The sequence below is a fragment of the Cotesia glomerata genome, unplaced genomic scaffold (assembly GCF_020080835.1).
Source record: "Cotesia glomerata isolate CgM1 unplaced genomic scaffold, MPM_Cglom_v2.3 scaffold_11, whole genome shotgun sequence".
NCBI lineage: Eukaryota > Metazoa > Arthropoda > Insecta > Hymenoptera > Braconidae > Cotesia > Cotesia glomerata.
The window spans coordinates 180,587-197,631 of NW_025401443.1; the positions used below are offsets into that span (position 1 = coordinate 180,587).

The 17,045-nt window shown below is 33.6% G+C and overlaps 2 protein-coding genes across 2 annotated transcripts; both read right to left on the bottom strand.

Moving 5' to 3' along the window:
- Positions 1 to 7,355: 7,355 nt before the first annotated feature.
- LOC123273571 lies at positions 7,356 to 11,186 on the bottom strand. The gene has a single exon (XM_044741011.1). It carries the CDS (start codon positions 11,184 to 11,186, stop codon positions 7,356 to 7,358), a length of 3,831 nt encoding a protein of 1,276 aa, XP_044596946.1.
- A 372-nt stretch (positions 11,187 to 11,558) lies between these two features.
- LOC123273572 lies at positions 11,559 to 12,560 on the bottom strand. The gene has a single exon (XM_044741012.1). The coding sequence runs from the start codon at positions 12,558 to 12,560 to the stop codon at positions 11,559 to 11,561; it is 1,002 nt and encodes a 333-aa protein (XP_044596947.1).
- Positions 12,561 to 17,045: the final 4,485 nt, after the last annotated feature.

Consider the following 17,045-nt stretch of genomic DNA (forward strand, 5'->3'; position numbering starts at 1 on the left):
TAATTCATCAATGGCTGACAAGTACGTCAATGCTTTAGCCACAATAAATCAATTAAAGTGTCGATAGATCGAAAAACGGAAGATGTGGTGCCATCTGTCGAGTTTAGACGACAACCGCTTCATCGGAAAATGAGAGAAAGGAGAGTTAAAAAAAAAGCAATTTCTCCGGTCTTCCACGTGCTGACACTGTAATAATCGGATGCATATTTTCAACCTTGAAAATTTTTGTTTTTTTTTATTAATTGCGAAAAATTCGATCAAGCGTTATTTGCTAATTTTGTTTGGTAAGGATAAGCGATTAAATCGATTATTTTCGACGACCAGTGTTACTGGTTTTGTTTTATTACGACGTGTTGTTATTGTGACAATTTTTCAACATGCTGTTACGTCCGGGTGACGATAACACAATTAATTAATCAGTTCCTTAAATTTGAGACTAATCACCGAAGATTATATGTCTCGGGAGGCGGGAACCGCGCCTATGGGTAACTGCACGCGGGTTTTAGTTGACAATGAATTCAAGAATTTATAATAACTTGGGGAATCCCGGCTCTATTGGGGTATCCCTGTTGGGATAGGTCGGGGCACAAGCGAAAAAGAAGGCAAGTGAGTTTGTATGGAATAGAACTGAAAAAGAATTATACCTGTGAAAGTAAAATACCGTGTTGTTGTTAGGTCCTTGTCCGGGTACCTGAGCGTCAGAAATACTAGGGTCGCTGACCGATAGTACTGATTGGCGACTAATTAAGTAAATGGTTAAAATAATTATTTAAAGGTATTGATTGATGAATCCGCAATATTTAAGCAACTTACGATTGTTTATTGTGATAATTTTTGAATACAGAAACAACTATCAGTGATTGACTGGTTGGAATTCAGAATTTAATTATTTGATGATTAAAATTTTGAAAAATACTGAACTACTGATCACACCCGCGGTTATAGGAAGTACTGGTGCTTCTCGGTTGCCTTGGCTGGGTTTTTATATGCTCACAAGTCCCTCCTCCTCATTTAAAATTTTAATAACCTTTAGTATAAAATTTTGATGGAATTTCTAGATAACAGGCTACGGAATTCGGCGTTCGGGGATCACTATGCAATATCAACGCTAATGCATAAAAACTCTTTCCTATTTTCTGAGAGTTAACGCGGTTGGGTTAATACCGATTACCTACGGGATTTTTATGTCTCTGGACTTCGTCCCGTGACTCAGCGGTTGTTTGCTTAGGTGAGGATGCTCGCGATGGGATTGCTCTGTATGATCGCGTCTAACTTTCCCCTTATCTTTCCGAATAGTTTTCTTACCGTGAGTTTTTTTCTATTTCGATAGAATTCCCTGTTTTTGAATTAAATGATTAGGTTTTCGATAGTGGTATGTGTGGTCTGAATATTCTCAGTTTTGTAAGTTTTTTTATTTTCTATTCTCGGCTTGCCGGCTATTTGTTTAGGACGCGTGAGGTATCGCGATTTACGTTCACGTAATGTGGGTATATTCTTTTGTTTCGAGATCTCTCGGTTGATAATTATTATTCCCTTTTTCACGATGGTCGAACCGTGATGATTTTTCCTTTCTAAATTCCGGCTAGCTGATAACCGTATGCAGCTGCTCGGAGATTATTTACTCGGGGAATAAAATATCTCAGTTCACTCTTCTCTTTTTTTTTATTTATTTAATAATTCCTTTTAAAACAAAAGATTATATTCGGATTTTCAAGCCGCGGGCTTGGTAATCCGGATTTTATAATATGTTTAAACAATTGTTCGGTTAAGTTAATTATTTAAAACTTTTAATTATTTATTAAAGCCGATGGCTTATTGAAATGAGTTTAGGCACTCGATTAAACTCAATAAAAATTTAATACAGTTAATAAGTATTTTATAATCGCGGACCGTAGTACGGGTAATGAGAACTTCGCGGAGTGCCCTTTTTGCTTCCGCGACTGGGTTTTTTATATCCGCGGATCCGCCATTATACCATAGTTCTGAGAAAGGCCTCGTGACGTTGTCAAAATAATTTGGCAACGCAGGTAAGCTCAAAGATTCGGGGACTAGGCTAGACAGAAGAACGAACGAACGAGACTCTTGTAAGGGGGATAGGTGTTATGGCTCAAACAGGTCTTACGGCTGCACCTCCCCGCATGGGCCCCGCTGGTAACTGGTCGGGTTGTTATTATATTACCGATCAGGCTAACGCAGTCGTTGAATGGGTTGATACAGTTAACTAAGTACGAGGACAGATTGACATTAAAATCAACTCAATTCACATCTGTCCTATGATAGCGTAAATGCTTGAGGACAGGGTTTTTCCTTGCCAGCAAACTTGGCTGTGTATTTCCTATGTGAGGGTAGGATAGATATACGTGCGTGTATAGCTCTTTTGAGCCCAGGAAACGGCCTCTTCGGAGGTAGGCGAAAGCCTCACCATATATTCTTCTATACCATAGTGGCTGGTCACGTAGTCAGGCACAGGCGTTACCGTATTACGTAACCCGCTTGGAAAAGGTTTATATGCTTCAAAATATATGATTAAATGCATTAATATTATAATGTGATATGTGAAGTCGTATCCGAAATTTTGCTACAAATATCTATATAAAAATATACTGCAAATAAATGTATCATTCTCGTTTATAAACTATACATTTATCAATTTGTTGCTCATATATGCACGATACATATGTGTATCGATAAATATACGATGTCACATACATTCCTCATATATTGTCCATGGTATATATTATATATGGTTTTATGTACCGGGCAATATAGCAGATGATGCATGGGTCACTCATTTGCAATACATCGTATAGTATATTTTTAATGATCTGTAATATTTCTATGCGGGAACGCGTGATGAATATTTCCATATAAGGTCATATTCCGGATGTTTTGGCCGCTGATTGTTTTTCCCATCGGTGCATACGCGATGGAGTCCTAGATAAAAAGTTATTTGCCGAGATTTACAGGCGGCTTTTTGGGACAAACAAAAATAATGTTTTTCTCTCAGGAATTTTTGGTGATGAGTAATCGCAACTAAGACTATGTAAGCTTTTCTGAAAACTCGTACGAGTAAATATTCTTATCTGTATTTTTCTTTCGTCTTATGTAAGAACGAAAAAATGATTTCAAAGAAAAAGCTTATTTATTCCGGTTTTAATTTTCATCGGGGACCGCGTAGCAACAGCGGAGGACAATAGATTCCCCGCGATATACGTTTTTTAAGGCCCTCCCACAATAGTTATGGCGTCTCTAACTATTAGCATAATAGTTACGCCTTCCTCTAGACTACTCTAAAGAGGAAACTGAGGGGGCCCGGGGTGGGCGGTTCTTAAGGGTACGGCGATACAGTAGTTCGTAGTTCTTTCATTAATTAGGGGTTTTTAATTAATGAATCGTTCATGATTGTGTTACGCGTGGCCGTAACAATGCCCCAGAGAAAGTTTATACCTGGACATCGTCGCCGAGAACGTTTTCTCCGTCGAACGTGCGATTCATCGTTGTCCAGATCTGCCGTAAGCGCCAATCAACGACGTAGAAGTTGAGGGCCGACCGCCGTAGTAAATCTTCAACAGGGATATCAGCCGACCAGGGTAAGTGGTCTTCGTCTATTTAGTTAACTCGTGGGACGAAATATAATAATCTACTCAACAAATTGTAAAATTAGTTAGTGCAATATTTTCGAAGTTGCTGTTAGTTTGTTTATTAAAATTAATATTTCCGGCTCACGAGGTACCCCGGTACCGCCAACTTCTTGTTGGTTATTGTTATTATTATTGGTATAAGTTTACTGTAATAAGTGAGTGTCATTATCGACCGCTATAACCTCGGGATAATCGATCAAGTCGATCAATCGCATTATCGAGCTTTGGGTTCGCGAGGTAACTGAGTTAGGGGAAGGAGATTTGGACGTGCTCGTTCGTGATTCTTGCATTTCGTCATTTATTTCATTTGTTTACACTTGCATCATGTGCTTCGCACATAGTCGATGCTTTTTATATCACAAAATGCCAAAACTTTATGACCCAGATTTTACTTTTTGTATTTGAGTATTTTAGTTTATTTTTATTAATTACTTAAAATTAATAAAAACAATTATTGTTATTAGTGCGGCGATTATTATTTAATTATTGTATTTATTTAGTTAATAATATTATATTATTGTTACCGAAGGTATGATTAAATTAAGAAATTAAGCGAGTGAGAAATTATTATGAAGCTGAGCAAATTAATCGAGCAAAAGAAATTAATTGTAAAAGAAATTAAAAGACTGGGAAAATTATTCGAAGTTCCGAACAAGATTAAGTATGGAAAAGCGATGAATGGATATAAAATGAAAGAAATGACGATTATTATTTTGTAAAAAATAATTTAGTTAAGCCAAGATTTTATAAGTCCCGAGGACAATTTAGTACGGAAAATCAACGAATGGATATATAATGAAAGAAATTGCGATTAAAATAATAAAGAATTGTGAATTTGACGAAACGAATGGATAGAAAATGAAGGAAATTACGATTAAAATAATAAAGAATTGGGTTTCAAAAATAAAAACTTAGAATTTGGCGAGACGAATGGATAGAAAATGAAGGAAATTACGATTAAAATAATAAATAATTATTTTTAAATGCTCGTTCGATGACGCCGGACAGATGGCGATAAATTTCCAATTTCGTTCGCTTTAAGTAAAAATTTTAAATATGATAAAGTCCAAAATTTTGGCACGGAGAGGCAAGTCTTGTGACAGTGCAGTTATTGTGGTGAAGACTCTTCCAGCAATGACAACTGAAGAAATTCTTTCTCGGGAAAATTACTCGGACGAATACTCTTCACCAAGTAATTCTAGAGGATGATACTCTACCTGGAGTCTGACCAAGGCCCAGGTTAGTATCGTGAACCGACCGAATGAAAGTGCTACTCCCTGTGCCGAAGCCTTCAACTGAGGTACGGTAGGTCATCATAACCCGTGTAGGTGGGAGCGAGGAGGATACTCTCCACTTGCTCTCAGGTTAGAGTTAAGGACCCCACAGGGATGACGGCTAGTCGCCCTGAGGGGGGAGGGGGTGTTATTGGGAAACTAGTTAGTACTTTGTAGACCGCGTGTTTGAGTTTGAACCGTGAATACCGTCGTGTATGCTTGGATAGGAAGTTTCTATTGTATTAGCGTATATTGCTTATATTGTTTCTTGATTTTGAACCGCGTTAATGATTTTGAACCGCGAATATGTGTGAAAAGAGTGTTCTAATGTATTGTTTATATTGTTTAATTTGCTTATATTGTTTATATCGTTTACTAACATGATCAGGCCAATGTAGAGGCTTCTTTTTTCTTTGATTTATTTAAAATGAAGTGTTTTGTTTATATTTTGTTATTGATATTGTGATCCCCGTTTATGACCCTGGACTCCAGCGAGCAAATTTCGAGCCGGGGACTAATTAGATATATATATTTTGAAAACGTGTACGTTACAACTTCACCATATCTACGACGATATTTAGATACAATTAACTAAATAATTAGTAATTAATTGCTAATTAATCGATTAATTGATGATTAATCAATTAATTCGCTGATTTATTAGTAATTAATTACTAATTACTTGATTATTTCGACGATTAATTACTAATTAATTGGTCTATTAATTGCTAATTAATTGATTATTTCGACGATTAATTAGCAATTAATTACCACTAGAATTTGTGTAATGTATGTTTATACAGTAATTTCTGTAGTGAACGTGGAGAAAACTAGGTAATTTCAAAAATTATCGAGTGATCATCAATTAATCAGTAATTAGTTGATTATTTGATTGATTAATCGATTAATTATCCGATTAATTGATCAATGGTTTAATTATTTGATTGATTAATTTGCTTATCTGATTAATTGATCAATGGTTTATTCATTTGATTGATTAATTGGCCAATTACTTGATTAATTCATTGGTTAATTGTCCAATTAATCATTTAATTGATTAATTAATGATTTATCATGTTTTTAGCAATTTCAGCCTCTTCTTCACTATGTCGAGGCTTATTTTAATGTAATTAAAGATTAATCGATTTATTAATGATTGATTAATTGACAGTTTGACGCAATTTCGAGCTTACTTTCACTATTTCATCACCTATTTGTATGCCTATATAGCGTTTTGGTTCTTATTTGTTCCATCTGGGAGCCTATTTTTTGCTTTATCAATCATATTTGCACCTATTTTTCAAAAATTTGGCTTTGATTCTGATGTTTGCAACTTTATTGTACGCGTTTTATTACAATGAAGGATTAATGTTCAATAATTCAGACATTACATCAACAGTTTTACTATATTTGTTTTGTCGAAAACTATCCACTTAGGATAGTTTCCGTAATTGTTTTAAAAATTATAGTTAATTTGGGATTAGGATATTAAATAAATTGTGCGTCGATTTGTAGGGGAATAAAATGAAGATTTATTTATCCCCAGAGGAGGAAAACTCAGTTGCACTGAGAAAAAACCTCCTCGAATGAAAAAATGTACAAGTAAGAACGCAAAGCGTGTAGTGCGAATAAGACTATGTGTAAATTGCCGTCGCAATCAACACGAGGTGAGCTCAACCTTCTTAGAAACGCAAAATGTATTAATTCAGAATTCGTGAATTGACGCTAACTTTTAAGTTAACTAGAGTCGATTGATAGTGCAATACTAATTGATCGACGTACAACGTCAGTGTAAATACTGATAGATTATAATTATTAGTGTAGGAACTAATTAGATAATTTTGACGTCAGAATTGAATAATTGATGAAATTTGATTTGATAGAATGATGGTTAAATGTCGAACGATGAATTTAATGTAATTTATTATAAGTATTGCGTATTAACTATGGATTGACTAAAGCCGCGTGGCTGATGCAATCCTTTCTCAATATGGCGCGCAATAACCGCGTGGCGTCACTTATTAATTTTGATTTATTTAACTCACTGAATAATTACTAATGAAATTTAATGAATCGAGAATTTAATTGGTAATTGAAATTAATGAAACTAATAATATTTAATGAAAATTTTAAGTGTTAAAGTAAATGCGTATTATACGTGATAAATCAGAAAACGATTGACACAGAGTAGTCGTACTAGTACAAGCGTCCAAGCTATCAACTGCTTTCCGCCCGCCACGCGAGCCGGCTTCTCTCCCGCTAACCAGGGCGCGCATGAGCGACAGCCATGGTGTGACACGAATTTACACGAGTTGGAGCGATCAAGCCCGAAGGCGCAACTCCTCATATAAATTTCTATTGAATGTTTTTTCTATCGGTTAAACATACTCCCCCCGTTGCGAAGGCTGAGCAAGATGGTATGAATAGTGTTTACAATTAGTTACATTACATGATTACAATGTTTTGATTTTATAAAATTCAAGAATTGATTGGTAAAGGACATAGTAGAGTGATATTTCGTTTGTATATCCCTTTGAGCCGTTCGGATTGAAGCTACTCTTGTCACATCATCATCTCCTGGATGAATGTCGACCACCACTCCCAGCTGCCACCGCATACATGGTTGGTTTTTATCCATCAATAAGACGACTTGATTGATTGAAATTTCTCCTTGAGAGGAATGCCATTTTTGCCGAATTTGAAGTTCATGGAGGTATTCCAAATACCAACGTCTCCAAAAGTCTTGTCTAGCCTTGATAATGAATTGCCAAACATTGAGTCTGTTATCTGGAACATCAGAAAAATCATTTTCAGGCAGCATTGTGAGAGGACGTCCTATTAAAATATGAGCAGGCGTCAAGGCAATAGGATCATTAGGATCACTAGATAGAGAACAGAGAGGACGAGAATTTAGTATAGATTCTATTTGGATGGTTAGAGAATTCAATTCTTCGAAAGTGAGAAGTTGGTCTTTTACCACTCGTTTAAAGTGGTGTTTGAAGGATTTTACAGCTGCTTCCCAAATACCACCAAAATGAGGAGATAGTGGAGGATTGAACGTCCAGATAATGTTTTTGCGTACAGCATATTCGTTAACGGAATTTTGATGGGATTTTGAATTAAATAACACATACAATTCTCTCAATTGATTATTTGCGCCTACAAAATTAGTACCATTGTCCGAATAGACGTGAGTTGGAACTCCTCGTCGACCAATGAAACGACCAAATGCCCCGAGAAAACCTTCTGTTGTTAAATCGCTAGCAATTTCTAAATGTATAGATTTAGTAGTCATGCAAACAAAGACGCATCCATAGACTTTAATTTTTGTTCTGTTTCTGAATTTACGTTCTTTAATAAAGAGCGGTCCAAAGTAGTCTACACCCATGTGGGAAAATGCCGCTGATTCGGTGACTCGAGATCTAGGTAAATTAGCCATTTTACCTTGCAGTATTACAGGCTGATGTCGAATGCATGTGACACAATTTTTTACAATTTTACGGATCTGGTTTTTACCGTCTAGTAGCCAAAATTTGTGTCTAAGATTTGAAAGCGTACTCTGTATACCTGAATGGTATAATTTTTCATGTGTTTCTCTAATAATTAAATCGGTAACATAATGACGTGAAGGTAATAAAATAGGATGTTTCTTTGAAAAAGATATAGGAGCATGTTTCAAACGACCTCCTACTCTCAGTAGTCCATCTGAATCGATAAATGGATTGAGACATCGCAATCGTAAGTTCTTAGTCTCTCTGGTTTCCTTAATTTGTTCGATTTCATAATGATATTGTTCGTTTTGAATCATAGTCAAGATTTTTATTTCAGTTGATAATTTTTCTTCTACGCTTAAAGATTTGTATTTGAAGGCATTATTTTTTAACATTCGTAAACAATAAGAAAGGGAAATTATAAGTTTGGAATATGATGAAAATCGTTTAAACAAATTCTCAGTAGTGGCTAATAAACAGGTAATTTTTCGAGTACCTGGAAGTTCGAAAGGAACAGCAGGCTTTAAGTTAGGCCAATTAAGAGAGTCCTGTGAGAGCCACGTGGGACCTTCTAACCACATTTTGTTATTTAAGAATTCAGAAGGAAGTTGACCTCTAGATAAACAATCTGCCGGATTGTCTTTGGTTCTAACATGTCGCCATTCGACTTTACTGCAAAGAGTTTGAATTTTTGTTACGCGATTTGCTTCAAAGACCTTCAGAGAGTTAGGAGACCGTTTGAGCCATTGAAGTACAATAGTTGAATCAGACCAAAACGTAACTTTAGAAATATCAAAGTCAAAGGAGGGAATTGTGTCTTTATATAATTTAGCGAGTAATAATGCTCCGCATAATTCTAATTTTGGAATTGTAACATCTTTGATGGGAGCAACTCGAGATTTAGAACAAACTAATTTTGTGAGTATGTTTCCGCGTTCATTTACTGATCTTATATAAATACAAGCACCATAGCCCACTTTACTAGCGTCACAAAATCCGTGCAATTGTATGTCAGTCGGATTGGGAAGTAAAATATTGCGCTCAATAGAAAAATCTTTAATCAGAGGTAATTGTTCAGCAAATTTACACCAGTGTAAATGTAGCTCTTGTGGGACCGCTTCGTCCCAGTGGACCTTTAATTTCCAACATTCTTGAATGATAGTTTTTGCCGCTAATACTATAGGACCCAGAATTCCGATAGGGTCGAAAATTTTTGCAATATCAGATAAGATGGTTCGCTTAGTTATTTTTCGCGACGAGTCAATTGGTTTGACTGTGTAAATAAATTCGTCCGTTAGAGAATTCCATGCAATGCCTAAAGTTTTAGAAATTGGATCATCATTGATAGCACAATCTAAATCTAAAGTTCTTTGATCGAAATTATCCAGTGCATGTCGATGATTTGAAGCCCATTGTCTGAGTTCAAATCCACCTTTTCGCACCAGTTGAATGATTTCATCACGCAATTTTAAAATTTCGGTCAAAGAATTAGATCCAGTTAGTAGATTATCGACATAAAGATCTCGTTTTAATATTTTTGAAGCTACAGGAAAATTATGAGATTCGTCATCAGCAAGTTGGTTTACGGTGCGTATAGCTAAAAATGGGGCTGCAGAAACCCCGAACGTAACTCGTTTAAGTTCAAAAGTGCTAATATTGTTATTATGATAGTAAAGAATTCGTTGAAATTTGTGATGATCCGGATGAATACAGATTTGCCGATACATTTGAGCGATGTCAGAAGTCATAGCATAAACAAAGGTGCGGAAACGCAAAATAATAGTGAAGAGATTGTCTTGTATAGTAGGTCCAGTTAGTAGAACTTCATTCAATGAGATACCTTTATCGGTTTTAGCTGAAGCATCAAATACAACGCGTACCTTGGTGGTAGTACTAGATGTTTTAATTATCGGATGATGGGGCATATAATACCCAGGTCCACTATCATCCGGTACGTGTACCATGTGGCCAAGATCGATATATTCGTTCATGACTTTAATGTATTCAGCCTTTAATGAGGAATCTGAATTTAGTCTCCTCTGTAAGGATAGAAATCTTTTATAAGCTAGTTGTTTAGAATTTCCGAAATCGACATCGTCTACGCGAAAGGGTAATTTTACTACGTATCTACCGTCAGTATCGCGAGTAGTGTTATTTTGATAATAGGTCTCACACGTAGAATCATCAAAGGATCGAGAATCATTAGAACCTAGGTCTTCAATATTCCAAAATTTGGTTAATTGACTCGATAGATCAGTTAATTGACAAGTTACAGGAAATACATCTTTATCATTATTGACTCCCCCCGCTACGACCCAGCCCAGTTGTGTTTTTTGTAGTATTAAATCACAATCATTTTGTGAGCGATTAATCTGTCCGACAGATAGAAGAGAAAGTGTGGTACCTGAACCGATAAGGACATCTACAGGTCTTGGTATGTGAAATTGTGGATCAGCGAGTATTATGTTTTTAGGTATGCATATTTTATTACGTGGAAACATTTCATTCGGACTTAATTCTGCAATTTCATCAACGGTTAAAAATGACAATGTTCTTTGAAATTTATCGTTTAAAGATTTACAATTTATTTGTACGACATGTTTTGAAAGGGTTTGCATTCCATTAACAGCCCCGATTGGAATAGAACAATTTTGCATAGGAAGTTTTAATTTATTAGTCAAATTTTCAGTAATAAAATTAGCTGTTGCACAGGTATCAAGTAAAGCGCGAGCTTGTATGAATTTACCTGCTGAATCACGCATCTGGATGAGAGCACTCATCATCAATTGAAAACGCGGTGTTCTAAGTATGGTTGTATAATTATGAACGACTAGTCAAGCTGTAGATCCCTTTATCAGTTGTTACAGTAGCGGGTGATTCGATTTTGGCAGAATCATGTTTTGATACGTTAGCATTATTTGTTTGTTGAGTTGCATTTTGATTAATGTGCAATGCAGTATGATGGAATTTCTTACAGACTCGACATCTGCTAGAAGTGCAGTTTCCCTGGTGTACGCGAAGACAATTATTGCAGAGTTTACTAGATTTTACGAATTTTATGCGTTCTCCTACAGTTAATGCATTGAATGTGTGACATTTATAGAGTGGATGTAAATGTTTGCAACATGGGCAGGCAGAAGAGGAGGTTGTCACTAAAGCTCGAACTGGCGTGTCAGTTTTTGTTTCTTCAAATTATTATTCGAGTGTTCATTACGTCTTCGTTTGGAAGAATGATCGGAATCGCGATGTTTATCGGGTCTGTGTGTATTAAGTCTGAAGGCAAAGTTTGAGATAAATTCACAAAATGATTCGAATGTTGGGAGAGTGTCGTTGTCAGTGAACGTTTCTTGCCATTTGTTTTTAATTTCTGATGGTAACTTATTTTCTAATATTCGTACAAGTAAGGATTCGGTAATATTAATTTGAAATGACTGTAGATTATTTATATGTTGCCGAGCATCATCTATCAACTTGTTTAAATTATCTGTTGTTGGGATCGAAATTGTATTAAGATTAAGTATCGAGTCATAATGTTTACAAATTAATGCTCTTTTCTTCTGATATGTTTTAGTTAAAAAATCCCAAGCTTTAATATAATTCTCTGCACTCGCATCAAAAAGCGCTAGCTTGTTAGTTGCTGAGCCAATTAAACATCCGCGGAGGTATAAAAATTTGTTTAGATCATCAAGATCATTACGTGTATCAATAAGTGTTTTAAATGTGTTTTTGAAAGATAGCCAATTTTCAAAATTACCATCGAATTTAGGTAAATCAGTAGTAGGGAGTTTAGCAAGTCGTTGAGTCTCAACAAAGGTAGTATTTCCCGCTGTAGTATTATTCGTACTAATGTTTGCATTATGTGAATTATTATGGTTAGTTCTATTCAATTGAGTTAACTTTTCAAATTGATCCATAAGATCGTAAAATAATGTACGAACGTCTTCCGCGAGATTTACTTCATTATCCTCTGGTGTAGTTAATTCGAGTTTCTCAATAAGTTTTTCATATTGTTCAAATAATTCCTTTACTTTTGTAAAGCGATAGTTAATGGACTTAGTTTTAACACCTTCAGCTGTTAGTTCATCCTGAAGTTTAGTAATTTTCGAAGCTATCATTACGCGTTTTTGTTCTAAAGAAACCCTTGGGTTATCCATTTTGTGATAAATTTATAAAAATAACAGTAATAATAATCGTGATAAATATTAATTGATAATTAATTGTCTTATTTCTATAATAAATAGATTACTTGTGGTGATCAATTTATCTAAGAAACGACTTAAACACTTAATTATAATTAATAATAAATAATTTGAGAATTAATAATGAAGATAGAGATTAATTAATAATTAATTATTCTGTCGAACAATAACTAGTCACCATACAATGACCAATTAATTGTCGATTATTAAATAATTAATTAAATTAAATTATACGTAAATAATAAGAATAATAACGTACGTAAATATTTAAATGATAACCAATTGCACTATTCGATTGATAAATTGATTGCCTAGTGACAACCAATCCGTCAGTCAAACTTAGACAATTAATTAAAATTACAAATGAATAAGTTGAATATATTGTCAAGTGATAAAATGATATGATAGTTAGTATTGAATAAATTTTAATAATTCAAAAACTTATCTCATATGTGTTGAAGTCCAACGATGCTGGCAGCAGCTGGGTGGTGTAGTGATTGGATCCTTGGATCGTCTTGCTCGTCTTCGCAAATCAGGGTTCGTGTGCACTTCAAACCTCACAGGAGGCACCAAATGTTTTGTCGAAAACTATCCACTTAGGATAGTTTCCGTAATTGTTTTAAAAATTATAGTTAATTTGGGATTAGGATATTAAATAAATTGTGCGTCGATTTGTAGGGGAATAAAATGAAGATTTATTTATCCCCAGAGGAGGAAAACTCAGTTGCACTGAGAAAACCTCCTCGAATGAAAAATGTACAAGTAAGAACGCAAAGCGTGTAGTGCGAATAAGACTATGTGTAAATTGCCGTCGCAATCAACACGAGGTGAGCTCAACCTTCTTAGAAACGCAAAATGTATTAATTCAGAATTCGTGAATTGACGCTAACTTTTAAGTTAACTAGAGTCGATTGATAGTGCAATACTAATTGATCGACGTACAACGTCAGTGTAAATACTGATAGATTATAATTATTAGTGTAGGAACTAATTAGATAATTTTGACGTCAGAATTGAATAATTGATGAAATTTGATTTGATAGAATGATGGTTAAATGTCGAACGATGAATTTAATGTAATTTATTATAAGTATTGCGTATTAACTATGGATTGACTAAAGCCGCGTGGCTGATGCAATCCTTTCTCAATATGGCGCGCAATAACCGCGTGGCGTCACTTATTAATTTTGATTTATTTAACTCACTGAATAATTACTAATGAAATTTAATGAATCGAGAATTTAATTGGTAATTGAAATTAATGAAACTAATAATATTTAATGAAAATTTTAAGTGTTAAAGTAAATGCGTATTATACGTGATAAATCAGAAAACGATTGACACAGAGTAGTCGTACTAGTACAAGCGTCCAAGCACAACTGCTTTCCGCCCGCCACGCGAGCCGGCTTCTCTCCCGCTAACCAGGGCGCGCATGAGCGACAGCCATGGTGTGACACGAATTTACACGAGTTGGAGCGATCAAGCCCGAAGGCGCAACTCCTCATATAAATTTCTATTGAATGTTTTTTCTATCGGTTAAACAATATTTACATTCATTTGATCAATTTGAAACCTATTTAACCGTATTCCAAACTATATTTTTAGCTGATTTTTGCTGTCTTAGAAATATTCAAGACTTTTTCTAATATTTACGCCTTGTTTGATAATGTTTGGCCCTGACTTTCAGTACTATAAATTTAAATTTCGTTCTGAAAGCACGCTCTAATCCTTAACCTATCAGAAATTCGAGTCTATTTTTTCGATTAGTATCGAGAGAATTTCGATATTAAACCACGTTTACTTTAGTTGTTAGTTTTAAATCCTAGAATTTTGTGGGTAGCGTTTTAATCAGCTGATTGGATATGAAATAACAAACGTCTATGAGTTAATTAGTGAAAATTTTTTATTTTACTACTATTTATTTTAAATCAGAAAATAAATCTGATTTGATAATAAATAGCCCCAATAAACGTAAAAATCATTACAATAATTTATTGTTTATTTATGCTATTTCGACAGTATTTTTTACTGTAAGTTTTTTTTTATTTGGTTTTTTTCCATTGAACTCTTTAAAAAATAATGATAAATTAGCATTTATGAATGATTTATCAAAATCTATCAACAAAACTTTGTATGTATATTATGATTAATTTTACCTAATTAATTTTGATGTGTACAAACGTTAATTCTTATTAATTAATTGTTATTTATTTAGGTTGAATTAAAATATTTTATATCGAATGATTATTATTACCGGCGTATTATCGACGAATCAGCGACTTTAATTAATTATGGGGATTATTTACTGAACGACGAGTAAATTTCCTTAATTAATTCGCAATAATCATGACGTGTGAGGTTAATTACGACTGAAATTTAGTCATGTGTTATTGAATGCGATTGCTTGATTTGTATTTCTGTCCTGGCAATTAAAAATTGATGAATTATTTTTATTAAACTATTATTTAATGAAGTTATTGAAGGTTTATAATTCTGGCGGGCCATAAAAAGTAATTTTGATAATTTAATTTGAATTAAAAAATTTTTCAGCCGATTTTGTTTTTTATTAGATTTTGTAGATTTTGTTCAGTTTAATTTCATTTTGTCATAAGGGATGGAAACAATATCTACTATCGTAAAGTATCGTGTTTATAGTCTTTCTCGGAATTCTTATACACTTCTCACGAAAATTAAGGGAGCAAGAAAAAAATCCAAATTTTTGAGGGATTTTCAACAGGCTGTAACTTGTAGAAAAATGATCGTACAGCAAATAAAAAAAAGCAAATTGTAGTTCGAAGTGTCTAGTTTTTGGATCTGAGTTTGAAAATTTTTTTCTGAGATTTTTTTTTGAGTAATCTTAAGAAAACCACTGAAAAAAAAATTTTCGAAATTTTTTTTGTTTTTTTTTTTGTCTACAGACTTGAAAAAATTTTTTTGACTTAAACTCTATATGGACCAGATAACTTGTTTACATGAATTTGAAAAAGCAACCAAAAAATGGGCTTTTAGCGGTTTTTTGGAAAACCAAGCGCCTGATCAAAAATATCACGGAAACCACTAATGTTAAGTGTGCTTTTTACTGCTCAATATACCCACAAAACCCTACAAAGTTTCAATTAAATCCAGCAGAACGTTTTTTTTTCCACTTGATTAAATTTTTGACAAAATTAAAGGAGCAAGAATTTCGCTCTAACAAGGTCATTATTTTTATTAAAAATGAAAAAAAATCTTTTTTTTATTTTTCTCTTAATTCTGTATAAGTGACTTGGTAAATTAGAAAATAAAAAAAAAAAAAAAATTCGAAAATTTTCGAAAAAAAAAACAAAAATTTTTTTTTTCTTAAATTTTTTTTTTAATCAGTTAAGAATTAAAAAGATGTAGCGACTCACTTTCTCACTGACACCCAATTGAAAAAAAAATTTCAAAAATTTTTTTTTTTTACTTTAAATTTTTTTTTAATTTGCTAAAAGTTAAAAAAATGTAGCAACTCACTTTTTCACCGACAGCCAATTGAAAAATAAATTTTTTTTGAAGAAAATAAAAAATTTTCCAAAAATTTTTGAATGCTTTTTTCAAAAATTTTCGATTTTTTTTTTTTTTTTTTTTTCTTACTCTACAAAGTCACTAATACAGAATTGAGAGAAAAATAGAAAAATAATTTTTTTTTTATTTTTAATAAAAATCATGACCTTGTCACAGCGAAATTTTTGCTCCTTTAATTTTTTCAAAAATTCAATCAAGTAGGAAAAAAAAACGGTTGGCTGGATTCAATTGAAAATTTGTAGGGTTTTTGTGGGTATATTGAGCAGTAAAAGGCACACAACATTAGTGGTTTCCGCGATATTTTTGATAAGGCGCTTGATTTTCCAAAAAACTGCAAACAGCCCTTTTTTGGTTGCTTTTTCAAATTCATGTAAAGATTGATAAAAATTTTTTTCAAAAATTAATAGCCAATCCTTGTAAAGAATTTATTCAAGTTTATAAAACCAACCTTGAATTTTCTGTGCGATCATTGGTTGCTGAGATATTGGTAATCAAAGAGAAAATGATCTTTTTCCATTTAAACACCGATATCTCAGCAAGAAATGCTCGCATCGAGATTTTAAAAAAACCAAATTGAAGCTCAATAATCAAGTTATCTGGTCCATATAGAGGTTAAGTCGAAAAAATTTAGTCCGTAGACAAAAAAAAACCAAAAAAATTTCGAAAATTTTTTTTTCGGTGGTTTTCTTAAGATTACTCAAAAAAAAATCTCAGAAAAAAATTTTCAAACTCAGATCCAAAAACTAGACACTTCGAGCTACAATTTGCTTTTTTTTATTTGCTGTACGACCATTTTTCTACAAGTAACAGCCTGTTGAAAATTCCTCAAAAATTTGGATTTTATTCTTGCTCCCTTAATTTTCGTAAGAAGTGTATAAGAATTCCGAGAACGACTAT